This window comes from Macrotis lagotis, chromosome 1 (genome assembly GCF_037893015.1).
Source record: "Macrotis lagotis isolate mMagLag1 chromosome 1, bilby.v1.9.chrom.fasta, whole genome shotgun sequence".
Classification (NCBI taxonomy): Eukaryota; Metazoa; Chordata; class Mammalia; order Peramelemorphia; family Peramelidae; genus Macrotis; species Macrotis lagotis.
In genome coordinates, this window is record NC_133658.1 from 510,712,478 (window position 1) to 510,725,876 (window position 13,399).

The 13,399-nt window shown below is 32.8% G+C and overlaps 1 protein-coding gene across 9 annotated transcripts in view; it reads right to left on the minus strand.

The window, feature by feature from the left end:
• Positions 1-360: 360 nt before the first annotated feature.
• KDM6A (lysine demethylase 6A) overlaps positions 361-13,399 on the minus strand; it is a 270,454-nt gene continuing 257,415 nt past the window's right edge. For 8 of the 9 annotated variants that reach the window (XM_074214140.1, XM_074214139.1, XM_074214138.1 and 5 more), the window contains one exon: positions 12,248-12,774. In XM_074214140.1, coding sequence (XP_074070241.1) covers positions 12,745-12,774 — 30 coding nt within the window. In that variant the 3' untranslated portion in view covers positions 12,248-12,744. Of the gene's footprint in view, positions 8,873-12,247; positions 12,775-13,399 lie in introns of those variants that run through there. The other variant, XR_012474018.1, reaches the window with a different exon arrangement.

Genomic DNA, 13,399 nt, shown 5'->3' on the forward strand with positions numbered 1-13,399 from the left:
TTAAATGAAAGCCATGGAGGAAAGAAGTGAAAGGGGGAATGGCAGATTAACATAGTAGTTACAAACACCCAAAGAAAAAGAATCCTTGAAAATCAGAATGGATTTAACAGAAATCAATGCCTACATGAGGAAAGAAAATTAGAACTAAATGAAAAGATAAAAATAGAAGAAAATATATGAAATATCTACTATCAATAAAATGAGCTGGATAAAAATTAAGTAGAGATATATGCAAATCATCAAATAAACTGAAAAGTATGACAAAATAAAGACAAGACAAAATCCTATAACCCATCTATATATTGTACTTCAGGAAATCAAATAAAAATCATAAAAAAAAAATCATAAATAGCACTGGAGGATAAAGTGTAAAAAAGAATCTACCAATTACTTCTTGAAGTAGATCCCAAAATGAAAACTCTCTGAAATGCAATAAAATAGAATTTTCAGTGTGGGGAAAAAAATTCTACAAGTAGCCAGAATAAGAGTTTAAATTCCAATGATCAGTCAGGACTGACTTGATATGACTTGGTAGTTACTACTTTAAAGGAGAAGAGATCTTGGAAGAAACTATGTCAAAAGGCAAAATAATAAAGCCTTACAAAGACTACAAATGATAACTTGCCCTGAAAAACTGTATACAACCCTACCAGATGAAAATAAACCCTAAATAAAATAGGCAATTTTCAAGCATTCCTGATGAAAAGACAGAGTAGAAGTAGTAACTTTAAAATCAAACTCAGGAAACCTAGAAAGGTAAATACATTTAAGGCAATGGAAAGGGCTATATAATGATAAAGTGATTTCATTTTAAAGAGAAGAACCAAGTATCTCATTGGAATACTAATGCTTTCAAGGGTCATAAAGGGAGTAAAAGGAGACAGATCCGTTCTGTTTTGATGTCCTAAGAGAGGAAAGAAAAGAATGTGGAAAATAAATGTTAGGGAAGAATACAAGAAGGGTGGGAGCTTTTTAATTGTGTGAAATAGAAGGAAAGAATTGGGGCAGTAGACACCACATGACTCAGTTTCATATGAGTTAGGAAAAGGTTTGAACACAAACAAATTTTCATACTTGGTTTGGGATTAAAAATATATTCAATAGGAATATAGGTAGACACAGGATTTTGGAAGGAGAATAATATCATGGGAAGAATAGACACTAGTAAAACAAACTTCAATTTTAGAGGATGAATCATGAAGGGAAAATTAAAAGGAAAAATAAGAACTAGTCATCAGTTTCTGAATGAGGGGGGGAAGGGGGTTAGGAATGGGGAAAACAAGTCATTCTAATTAGAAATTCTTAGCATTGATAATACTCCTTTTGGACATACATAATATTTAGAAAATGAACATATATGTGTGTACCTATATATGCATACATACACACCAATATAAAAAAAATCTACCAAATACTTTTATGTCCCTTTAAGGGAATGAAATAATCAGAACCAAAAGAACAATTTTCATGATGTCCACAATAAAATATTCTGAAAAACTTCAAAATTCTAATGAATGTAATGTCCAATTATGACCTCAGAAGACTGAAGCTGAAGGTAGCAAATTAAGTTCATAGAATGAAGCATCTCTTTTCAGACATAAATACCATGAATACTATCTATGATTTTGATAAATGCACGAACAGCACTTTAATTGCTAAAGTGATTTTTCTCAAGTGCAGATCTGAACGTGTCACTTGTATAATCAATAAACTCTCAATGACTTCCATTTGCTTCTAATATCAGTGAAAAGGAACAGAAAAGCATATGCTCAACACATAAAAGCTAAGCTTGGACCTTGAAGATTCTTTGGTCATGGATGGGTGCTGAATACTACCCACCTTGCTATTAAGAGTTTGGGTTCCTGAATCCAGACTTCTGAATCAAATACTTTACTCCATTTGGCAGAGGCACTGCTGGCATTTGTCAGTTGTCAACTTCCCTTTGACATCTTCCTGATTCCTTTCATTAATTTTTGTTCATAGTCAGCAACATATTTATTATTTAGTAATACCAACACTTGCAGGTAATTCATATCACTACTTTATGACTTGTTGGAAAGTGGTAACCATTCTTGAAATTCCTTGTCATTTTTCTTTTTTTTTTTTTTTTTGCAAGGCAGTGGGGTTAAGTGGCTTGCCCAAGGCCACACAGCTAGGTAATTATTAAGTGTTTGAGACCGGATTTGAACCCAGGTACTCCTGACTCCAGGGCCAGTGCTCTATCCAATGCACCACCTAGCTGCCCCAAGAAAGATCTTTTGAAGGAAGTGGCATTTGATTTGTGTCAGATGGTCTAAGAGGTAGAAGTAAATTGGAAGAGCATGTCAGGCATGGGAAATAGCTTGTGCAAGGTCATAAAGATAGAATATGCAATATTTGTATGTGGAAAAGGTAAGGATGGTGTTGATTTTAACAGAAAGTCTCATATAGGTACTATCTACAGGCCATCCTTGATCAGGAAGTATTTGACTTTTTCATTACTTCCCTAGTCCACAGTAGAAGATATAGTTACCAATTAAAATTTTTTTTGTTTTATATTTTACATCAACATTATTGCATTATATAACATTTTTAGGATAAAAAGATATATTGAAAATGTACAGTATTACATACTTTCTATTATCTGTAGTTGGGTAGGTAAGGTTTTTTCAGCAATGCTTGTTCTAATTTTGTAATATTTTTCATTTTTTGTGATTACTTTTCCCATTACATTATGGCAGTCATATAGGTTTTAATTGTTTATTTTGTATCATTTCATGTAGATCTTTTCATGCCTATTTGTAATAGTCATCATTTTTAACAGTATAGTTGATCCACTACATTCACATGCCAGTTTATTTTGCCATTTCTCAATGGATGGGAATTTGTTTGCTTCAAATTTTTTGTTCTCACAGAAAGTGGTACTATAAATATTTTAGTATATATGGTAACCTTACTCTTATCAATGACTTCTTTAGAGCACAAACCAGTAATTAAATATTTAGGCATTTTAGTCTATTTGCATAATTCCAAAATATTTCCAAAAACGGTTGTATTGTTTTATAACTCCAGCACTAATCAGTGTGCATTTCTTCCTATTAACTCCTTCAACTTTGTCTTCTTTCATCATCTTTGCCAATTTGCAGAGTTTAAGGTGAAGCCTTAAGATTGTTTTGATTTGATTATTAATAGTGATTTGGAGCACTTTTTTTTAAGGTTTTTGCAAGGCAAACGGGGTTAAGTGACTTGCCCAAGGCCACACAGCTAGGTAATTATTAAGTGTCTGAGACTGGATTTGAACCTAGGTACTCCTGACTCCAGGGCCGGTGCTTTATCCACTACACCACCTAGCTGCCCCGATTTGGAGCACTTTTATATGATTATCAATGCTTTGTAATTATTATTTTGAAAATTGTTCATTTTCTTTGACCACTTACTCATCAGAATAGCTATTGGTGATACATATACAAATATTTGTTAACTGTTTATCCGAGAAATTAGCTAAAAGATATTTCCCCAGTCCAAAGCTTCCCTTCTTATCCAAGGTATCCTAATTAAGTCTGTTTGGCAGGATCTTTTTTAGTTTCAATAATCAAAATTTTCTAATTTATCTTTTGTAACTGCTTTTATTCTTTGTCTGGTTTAAGAATATATCTTCTAATAAAAAGTCATTGATATTAAAGGGATCAATGAAAAATGTGTAAAGGAAGGTAGTCTAGCCATAACAAATCTCAAATTGTATTATAACGCAACAATTTTCAAAACAATCTGGTACTGGTTAAGAAATAAAGTAGTGAATAAGTGGAATAGATTAGTTACACATTACATTATAGTACATGACCACAATAATCTAATATATGATAAACCCAAAGGTCCAAGCTTTTGGATCAAAAACTCATTATTTGACAAAAATTTCTGGGAAAACCGGAAAACAGACCAACATATAGACCAACATCTTAGACTATATATCAAGTTATGGTCAAAGTGGGTACCCGACTTACACAATAAAGGGTGATAAAATAAGTAAATTAGGAAAGCATGGACTAGTTTGTCAGATCTATGGATAAGGGGAGAATTTAGGACCAAAGAAAATTTATTTTTGATTACATAAAATTAAAGTTTTGTATAAATAAAACCAATGCAATCAAAATAAGGAAAGTAGAGAATTGGGGGAAAAAAGTTTTGCAACAGTTATCTCTGATCAAAGGCTCATTTCTAGAATATATGGAGAACTAGGTCAAAATTATAAAGCTATAATATTTCCCAAATGATAAAGGGTACAAGATGTGAACAGGCAGTTTTCAGGCAAAGAAAATCTATCTCTATTCATATGAGAAATTGTTCGAAATCACTATTAGAGAAATATAAATTAAAACAACTCGCAAGTACTATCTCACAATATCAGATTGACTAATATGATAGAAAAGCAAAATAAATGTTGAAGGTATTTTTAAAAACTGAGTTTTGAACTGTTTCAACCATTCTGGAGAACAATTTGGTGCTGTATTAAAAAAACCTATTTACAGCAATGACATTAAGTGATCTTTTTTCCCTTGAAATTATTTTTTAAAAGTATGCTCTTTAAAGCTCACTTATTCATTTAGGAATTTCTCTCAAAATACCCATAGGGTGGCTTATGATCTGAAAAATAAGAGCACAGTCAAAACTTGTGGGTATCTCCAGAATCAGTAGAACTCGATAAGAATTCATTGCTGCTCTATCAAATAGCAATTTTCAAAAGGCGGAATAGAAATGCTATTTATTCTAGAACTCAATCTTCAGTAAAATAGCAAAACGATTAACAAATAACATGTCAAGGGCAGCTTGACAGACAACATTATGAGTAATTGTATAACTCACTTGCTTGTAAAAGTCTTACTGGAAAACCCTGCTGGGCAATTATACCTAGGGAAAAAACACATACTTACATAGACATACATATACATACATGCATTTTAAAACTTCCAAAATGTTATACTGCTAGGCCATCCAAAACAGTGTTTCCCAAATAAGACCCCACAAATATGGCATTTTGGACTCCTCACATGTGAACCCCTAATCATCCTAGATCTGTTTCATTTTGTGGCTGAACATGTAATTCAAGACTATGACCTGGGAACTGCTATCCATGTAATTTCTAGTATTGAATGAACCACAAGAGTATGAGATTGTAGATTTAGAGCTAAAAGTGATTTTAAAGGTCATCTAGGGTTAGGTGATGCAATGGATAGAGCACCAGCCCTGGAATCAGGAGGACCTGAGTTCAAATTTGACCTCAGATACTTACCTAGTTGTGTGACTTTGGACAAGTCACTTAACCCTTCCAAAAAAAACCAAACAAAAAAAGATCACCTAATATAGTCTACCAGTTATTTTATCATGCTTATTTTTGCCTGAATGTTTTCTTGCTATCTCTTAATTTTCTTGAAGAGATATCTTTGCTTTTCCCTATTGTTTTCTTCTATTTCTTTGCATTGCTTATTTAAGAAAACCTTTTTTTTAGGCCTTGTCATTCTCTAGAATTCTGTATTCAATTGGGTATCTTTCCTTTTCTCTTTTGGCCTTCCTTCTTTCCTGAGCTATTTGTAAGGTCTCTTCAGAAAGCAATTTTGCTTTCTTGTTCTCCATCTCAGGATATGCAGATGATACCATTATGATGGCAGAAAGTGAAGAGGAATTAAGCCTTTTTGATGAGGGCAAAAGAGGAAAAGTGTAAAAGCTGGCTTGAAACATTAACTACAAGTGACTAATAACCCATCATTTCCTGGCAAATAAAAGGGTAAGAAATGGAAGCTGTGTCAGATTTTTATTTTTTTAGGTTCAAAGATCAAAGCAGATAGTGACTGTGGCCATGAAATTAAGATGCTTGCTCCTTGGAAGAAAAACTTTAACAAATCTGGACAACATACCAAAAAGCAGACATCACCTTGCCAACAAAGGTCTGTATAGTTACAAGTATGATTTTTCTAGTAGCAATATGTGGCTGTGAGAGTTGGACTATGTGAAAAGTTGAGTGCTGTAAAACTGACACTTTCAAAACTATGGTACTGGAGAAGACTCTGAAACACTCTTAAACAGCAGGATCATCAAATAGTTAATATTTAATTCAAACTATTCACTGGAAGGTCAAATACAAAACAAAGTTTAATTCTTTGCCCACTCATGGAAATCATTGGAAAAGATCCTAATGTTGGAAGGATTGAAGGTAAATAGAAAAGGTGACATGACACAGATGAGTCTCAAGTACCTACCTTTTAAGGATTCAATCTTGAGCTTTTTAATCTCTTTGTACTGTAGAATCCTTTGACAATTTGATAAATTCTATTAATCCCTTTCTCAGAATATTTTAAAATACAAAAAAGAAAATTATAAAAGAAACGAATTATGATGAAATTAACATGGAATCCTAATTAAGACTATCCTGTTTTAGTTATTTTAAGCTGTGCATTTTGAATTCTTCTCCCAATGATGTTTGTTCTCTTTCAGATAGATGAGAAAATTGCTTTCAATTTGAATCCACTTCCAAGATGTAATTCCTTCTGTTAAAATCACAAAGGTGGGAGGAAAAGACTGAAAAGGGTTAGTGACAATTGTGCTACTTCCTTTTTGATCAATATTCCTTCTAGCAATAGAATTAATCCTTCCCACTCACATAAAATTTGCCCAATGACCCTTGGATTACAGATATCAAGTGAGGAATACCATCAGGAGACTTAAAACTAAAGAGTTTGCCCATCGTGAAGATCACAAGTATATTCAAGATATCGGTGATCATATGCATCTCTAATTTTTTTTCTATTGATGACTTGTCTGATAAAATGGTAAATAGAACTAGATTCAGGCTCTTTGACTCCCAAATTAGCATGCTTTTGACTAACCCTCAGCTAAAAGACTTCTTTATTTTTTAAGGTTTTTGTAAGGCAAATGGAGTTAAGTGGCCTGCCCAAGGCCACACAGCTAGGTAATTATTAAGTGTCTGAGACTGGATTTGAACCCAAGTACTCCTGACTCCAGGGCAGGTGCTCTATCCACTACTCCAACTAGCCATCCCTATAAGTAAGATATTTAACGAAATAGCACACAGGGCCCACAAGAGAACCGCCGTGTGTATGTGTGGGGGGCTAGGCGACCTGACCGAACCCAAAAGGCGTCACCTCCAAACTCTTCCCCCTCTGGGGCGGGCGGGCAATCAGTGGGAGCTGCACAACTGTCAAGGGCAGAGGGCACAGAAGCCAGAGAAGGCCCCTCCACCCGGGAACTATTCACCTAGGTTACACTATCGCTAATGGAGAAGGAACACACTGGGTCCATTTGTGATGAGGGTACATACATGCATGGATAGGGTAATTCATACCTCTGCCAATTCACCAATGTCCCCTGGTGATCTCCTGCTGTTCTGTGGTTATCTCCATTAAACTGTTATTGTTCTTTAGTGATCTTCAACTGAGGTGTAGATTTTTGCCCTATATGGAGAGGGGTCTACGAGTTCATTAGCTTAAAGCCTCAGGGGATATTTTTTCTTTTCCTCCCTTGGAAATTTTAACTAATGATGCGTAAAATCAGATTAAATGATTCTATGACTAACAATGAGAAAGCTCCTGTATTTCTACTCTCAAGATGAAATCCATAGTCCATTCAAATCACAAGAGTCAGTTGGAAAATCCTGAAAAGGGCAAGTGACTTTTGCACTAATTTCCTTTTGATTGCACTGTCTTCCCTATACAAACAAAATTATTTTAAAGATTTAGATGACATTCTTTGATAACATGAAACTTTAATATTGAGGAATGAAATCAGGAGACATGCTATAAACAAAGGTGCTTGCTACCATCATGAAGGATATTTATTAGTCTTGGAATTGCAGTATAAGAGATAATACCAACTTCCCCTTCTAAATTTATCATATGGTTAAACTCTTAAAACACAAACTTCTGTGACTTTGAGTTGATTCAAATAAAGTTCTAAATTCTTCACTTCTTGAAAAGCAAAATGGTTTAATCAATCTATTTGTCCCTTTGTCCCTGTACTAATCTTTGCCCATGTCAATTTAGCCATGTGACTCTGCTCTAATGGAAAACCCATCTTTTAAACTGTTCATTCTTATTTCCAGAAAGGCTTTTCAAATTAAGACAGAATTCTATTCCTAGAGTTTTAAGAAAATATTTTTTATCTACACCTTTATTAAGCTGAACTAAATCCATATTGGTTGCATTTGAGGTCAGACTGCATTTTCTTTTAAGTAACCAAGAACATAAGAGGGAATTAGTTTGACCTGGACAAATCATGATTTGACGTCATTTTCTTAACCATAAATTTAAACTGGATTAAATAAGATTTTTTCTAGCCATGAATCTTTGACCCTAGGGTCTTCTCTCCTAGTCAAATATGAGACAAATATTTCTGGGAAATTTGCATGATTTTAGAGCATTTGTCTTGAGAACAATTGTCATGCCATTGAGAAAATGGATTAGGCGAAAAATATTCTGAAAAACCATGTTTTCCTTGAAGTTTACTTGTTCAGACACTTGTGTTCTTCCTAATTATTGGTACACTCAGATGGCTTAACTTCTGAGGTCATTTAAGTTGATGTGCAATTCATAGGCCAAGTCTTTGCCTCTCTATGGAAAGCAGTGTGATTGATGCTTTCATTCATTCCTCTCCATCTAGGTTTAAAAGACACATATCCCCCCATCCCGCCAATAATCACAAATTCTTGGGAAGGACCAGGTCTAGGTCACTCCTTCCTTCAGATTCTTGTTATATAGACAATAGGAGTTGCACAGAAAGGCAGGGTACTTTTCCTTAGTTTTTTCAATTTGCCAAATTTGGATGCTCACAGTTCTGAGACAGTTTATTGGACTTCCTTGCTGATGTTGATGGAAGGAACTGTTATCTGGACAAAAAAAAAACACAAAATAGTAACAAAATAACTAATAATAGAGATGTTTAAGCATAAGCTTAAAGAAACTCATTTTCTGTTAATTCACAATCACTATTCAATTTAATTTGAGGTTCTTCTACAACACAACACTGATCCCTTGGGACAAGAGAGTAAATAATGTTTAGGTTCCTATTCAGGTGAGAGTTGGATCAGCTCATCTCTAACATCTCTTCTACCTCTTTAGAGTCTAAGAAAATTCAGAGGGGGTAGGAGTAAAAGAGGCAGCCATAGTGTGCTAAATCTTGGGAGTCAAAAGAGCTGTGTACACAGAACCTTGCTTCAGACACTGTTTCAAAGTTGCTTAACCTCACTGGTCCTACTTTCCTCAACTGTAAAATGAAATAGCTAGCTTTCATGATCTTGATGAAATTTATTTTAAATTAAGTCACTTTGGGATGTGGGCAGTAATTATCAACTTAAAATTCCTTTTGAAATCCCCAATTTGACAAAACAGTGAGATGTTTGCCCATGGAACTGCTGCATTACTTTAGTCATACCTTTTACTATAAAATTCACTTAATTTTTTTTTAAAAGACCATGTCTTTTTGCTCAAAGTTAAAACTTTAAACATAGTTCAATGATTGTTCACAGTAAATTAAGTTATAAAGGGCAAAAGGAGGGAAAATTGTGGTAAGGGAAACAAATTTGGGAATGGGGAGAGATAATAGGGATAATAAGATGAACATCTAGCTAAAAGGAAAGACAAAGTAGGGTAATTAAGTAGTTGAAAAACCTAATTCACAACTTATTTAATTCAATCTCTTACACAGTAGACAGAGCAAAATCATGATGAAATTGTGTAAAAGAATTAGATCAGAAATTCTCCATTTTTAATCCTTAAAGCCTTATTATCGCCCTTTTCGTGGGAAGCCATTAAGATCTAAGTTACCTTGCTTTTCTTTAAATTTTTGATATTTACTAGTTTACTTTGTAGTAACTGACTTTTATAAAATTAAATTATAAATTGGATACAAATTCTCTTTATTACTTAGACCTTGAAGTTTTCTCATGTTTCTTTGTCATCTCATTGTTTTCCTTCAAAATTTTTTTGCTATCAATTATAAGATTTCTTCTCTGGTGGTCCTTTTAAAGGGAACATTAATTACATGATGTGTGTATGCCCCAAAAGTATTATTTAAAAATTTACTAAGTAAAAGGTTAATCAGTAGTAACAAATTTTCTTAGAGGTTTACATTCTTATCTATGTTTCATTTTTGTGTTGAATGCACATGTCATAAATTCCAATTTTATGGCCTTTTTTAAGGTATATAAAATGTCTGCATATGCTCTGACTGAATCAGTCACTATATGTATGTAAAATTCATGGGAAAGATTCAGTGTATAAGTAATCTAGCACATGTGCACGCTGGAACTGAAAGAATAGTATCACACCAAAATCTTTTTTTCAAACCTTCAGTTGAAACATATTTTTCTTTTGAAGATACAAGTGAACTATCTATTGTGTTCATGTTAATTATAAAAGTACTCATTCTCATAAAGTTATAAAAAGGATGCATAGGATGATGATCACATACTTGATTTATCACCTTGGATCTTACACTGTTAGACTGAAACTATCAATCAGTATGCCAATTTGATAGAATTGAAATAACAGGGCTCTAAAAGATAACATTTACCTTTAGTATAAAGAATAGAAAAATGTGAATTTATAGATTATTTCAAATTATAAAAACTTTTCAATTTGAAGACAGAATTAAACTCATTCACACACACCCCTCCCCCACCCCCTGGTAACTGCACATTGCTTATGACATTTCTATCTCATTATCTTAAATCTTTGTTTCCTAAAGGTACTTAGAATTTTGTTGACAAAAACAATTGTTTCTTATTCTTTTATTACTCATGGGAATTAAGAGAAAAAACTTATAAAAATATTAACAATTGAACTTGAAGAGCACCCATGTAGCCATGTAGCTCCTACATTAAGACTACTACTAGATTAAGACTTTTTGCTACTAAAAATGAATTGGTTACCAACTGCAACCAGTAGTTAATGATCAATATTTATGCACTTTTTATTAACTAATTTAAATAAAACATTTCCATTTTTAAAATTTTCTAAGCAGACAAGATATTTAAAAACTTTGAAAAAAGGCACTTCATTACTGTAATCAACATGACTCCACAAGAGAATATTACATATTCTCTTTAGTTTTATATTTAACATCAGGAAATTGAAACCTTCTACAACTTCCTAAAACTAATGATATGATAAAAATGAGGGCATACAAAAAAGTATGAGAGAATAAAAAGTGCCCTAGCAATGCAAGTTGCAATGATTATGAAATAAAGTGCTGTTAAGTTTTTTTTAACAGTTTTAAAAAACATTACTATAATTAAACAAAAAAGAATATTTTCTAAGTGAATTTAACCGATGAAAATATGGCTCCTGTTATTAGGAAAGCATACAAATATGTTTGATTTTAAACATAAATCCCTTAAAATATGTACTCTAAAATCAGGGATATATATCTAGAGGTAATGTTTTCTTCCCATCTCCAGATGCATCAAGAGAAATCAACCCCACAGAACGTTCCCTTTAAAACCTTAAGTTCAGTAACTACTTGTTTTCTACCAGTGTACTTTTTTTGGCAGTAATTGTTTATTGGTCTGTTATTGCAGTAATTGCAATTTAACAATAAACCAGTCTGAAAGACATTTTAGGTCTTGAGGATACATACCATATATATTTCTTTAAAAATAATCATACTTTTGTAAGCAATACTTTACAGTAGACACCTCAAATCTACCATAGATGTGAAACTTAAAATGAGAAAAAATTTAAGTTCTAAATCTTTTATACATATATTTTATATTCAGATTTCTATATATATTATATATACATACAGAAGTATATATAAAATATATATAATCAGATTTGAAAAATGAACAAAAACTGGGCACTGTACATAAAGGCTTTCTTTTTAAAACTCAAACAATAGAAAAACTCTTTAAACATTAAACAATTTTAATAAAAGTTTCTGTACAATGCTAAGCAGTTTTATTTACATATAGAAAATGTAATAGGAGTAGTGTTTGAAATGACAGAACTCCTTAAAATTTCAATGGCAGGTAATCTGGAAAAAATAACAGCATTCCATTCACAAATATTTTCAAGCAATAAATATGTATTTATAAATAGTGTAAATTTACATCAAGATTAGAAACAAAAATCACAAATCTGAAGTTTATTCCTTAGTCTATGTGCAACCCATTATCTTTGTGACTTGGCTGTTAATTTTTTTAAAGTTTTATTTAGGAACCAAAAGTATAACCGTCATGGTTTTAAAACAAGACAGAAAAACATAAAAGTAAAAAAATTTTATCACCTAACTTTTCACATTAAAAAAAAATGTTGCCCAAAGAAAGACTTAAAATTTCTAACTACCTTACAAAGAAATGACCAGCTAGGCTAGTACTTTTTCGAAGGAAAATTCTGGAGGTGGTGAAGGGTGAGGAAGTAAGGAAATGGATGAAACCAAGTCATCAGCCCAGAAACAGAGAAATATAAAAGAGGTGGTCTTCAAGTCAGTAGTCTGTATATTGTTGCCAGTTTTGTCAGATATATACAAAACGTGGAAATTTTGTTTTTTGAAGTATAGCTGGTTCAGCTTTATTTTGAGTTCTGGAGTAGGAGCGGTGCCTCTCTCCTGTCCAGTTGGTTGACACTCCGCACTTGGAAGGTTGCATAGACACAGCTTTCAGCCAGCAGCCTTACGGGATAGCTACAAAAACCAGTGGTGCAGAACTGGGTCACTTCCTGAATATCAGAAAAGTTCTCATTTAATGTCCATGAAACAATGTCAAGATGAGGAGGATGGTAATGGAGGAGCCTGGGGGGAAAAAACCCAAGGTAAATTATTTTTGAGCATATATATACGTAGCAATATCTTAACTTCCTTTTTTTTGAAGAAAGTTTCAGATGAAGCAACTCTGAGGAAAAGTTCAATAACCATAACCAATAGCTTATTCTGCAAAAGAATCTCAATTGTGGCCTCTAAACCAGCGAGTTTGTCTAAGAGCCTACTATAATGTTCTATTTTTTAGTCTCTTCAAAAATACATGAAAGGTGTCAGCTTTGGGAAACTGATGGCTGAACATCTTAGAAATCAAAACGTATTACAGAGAAGTGAAAGTAATATAAAATATTACTAAACTTTTATCAATTATTGATTTATGATACAGCTTTCACAGATTGCATTTCTTTTTCATATATGCCTGTTAGAGAATGAAAATATTCTATAGCAATTTTTTCTAAATATTGTCTGGTTTTATCTAGACTAATTTGTGAGTACCACTTTCAGATAAAAACACAATGAATTTCCAAAGTTTTGAAAACTCTCAATATGTCAGAGTGTTATATTACGTGCCTATGTGTGGTCATATAAAGCAAATCTTTCTATTCACAATTCTATTTTTATTAATGACTATTTTATGTTTGAACAGGTATATTTGAAT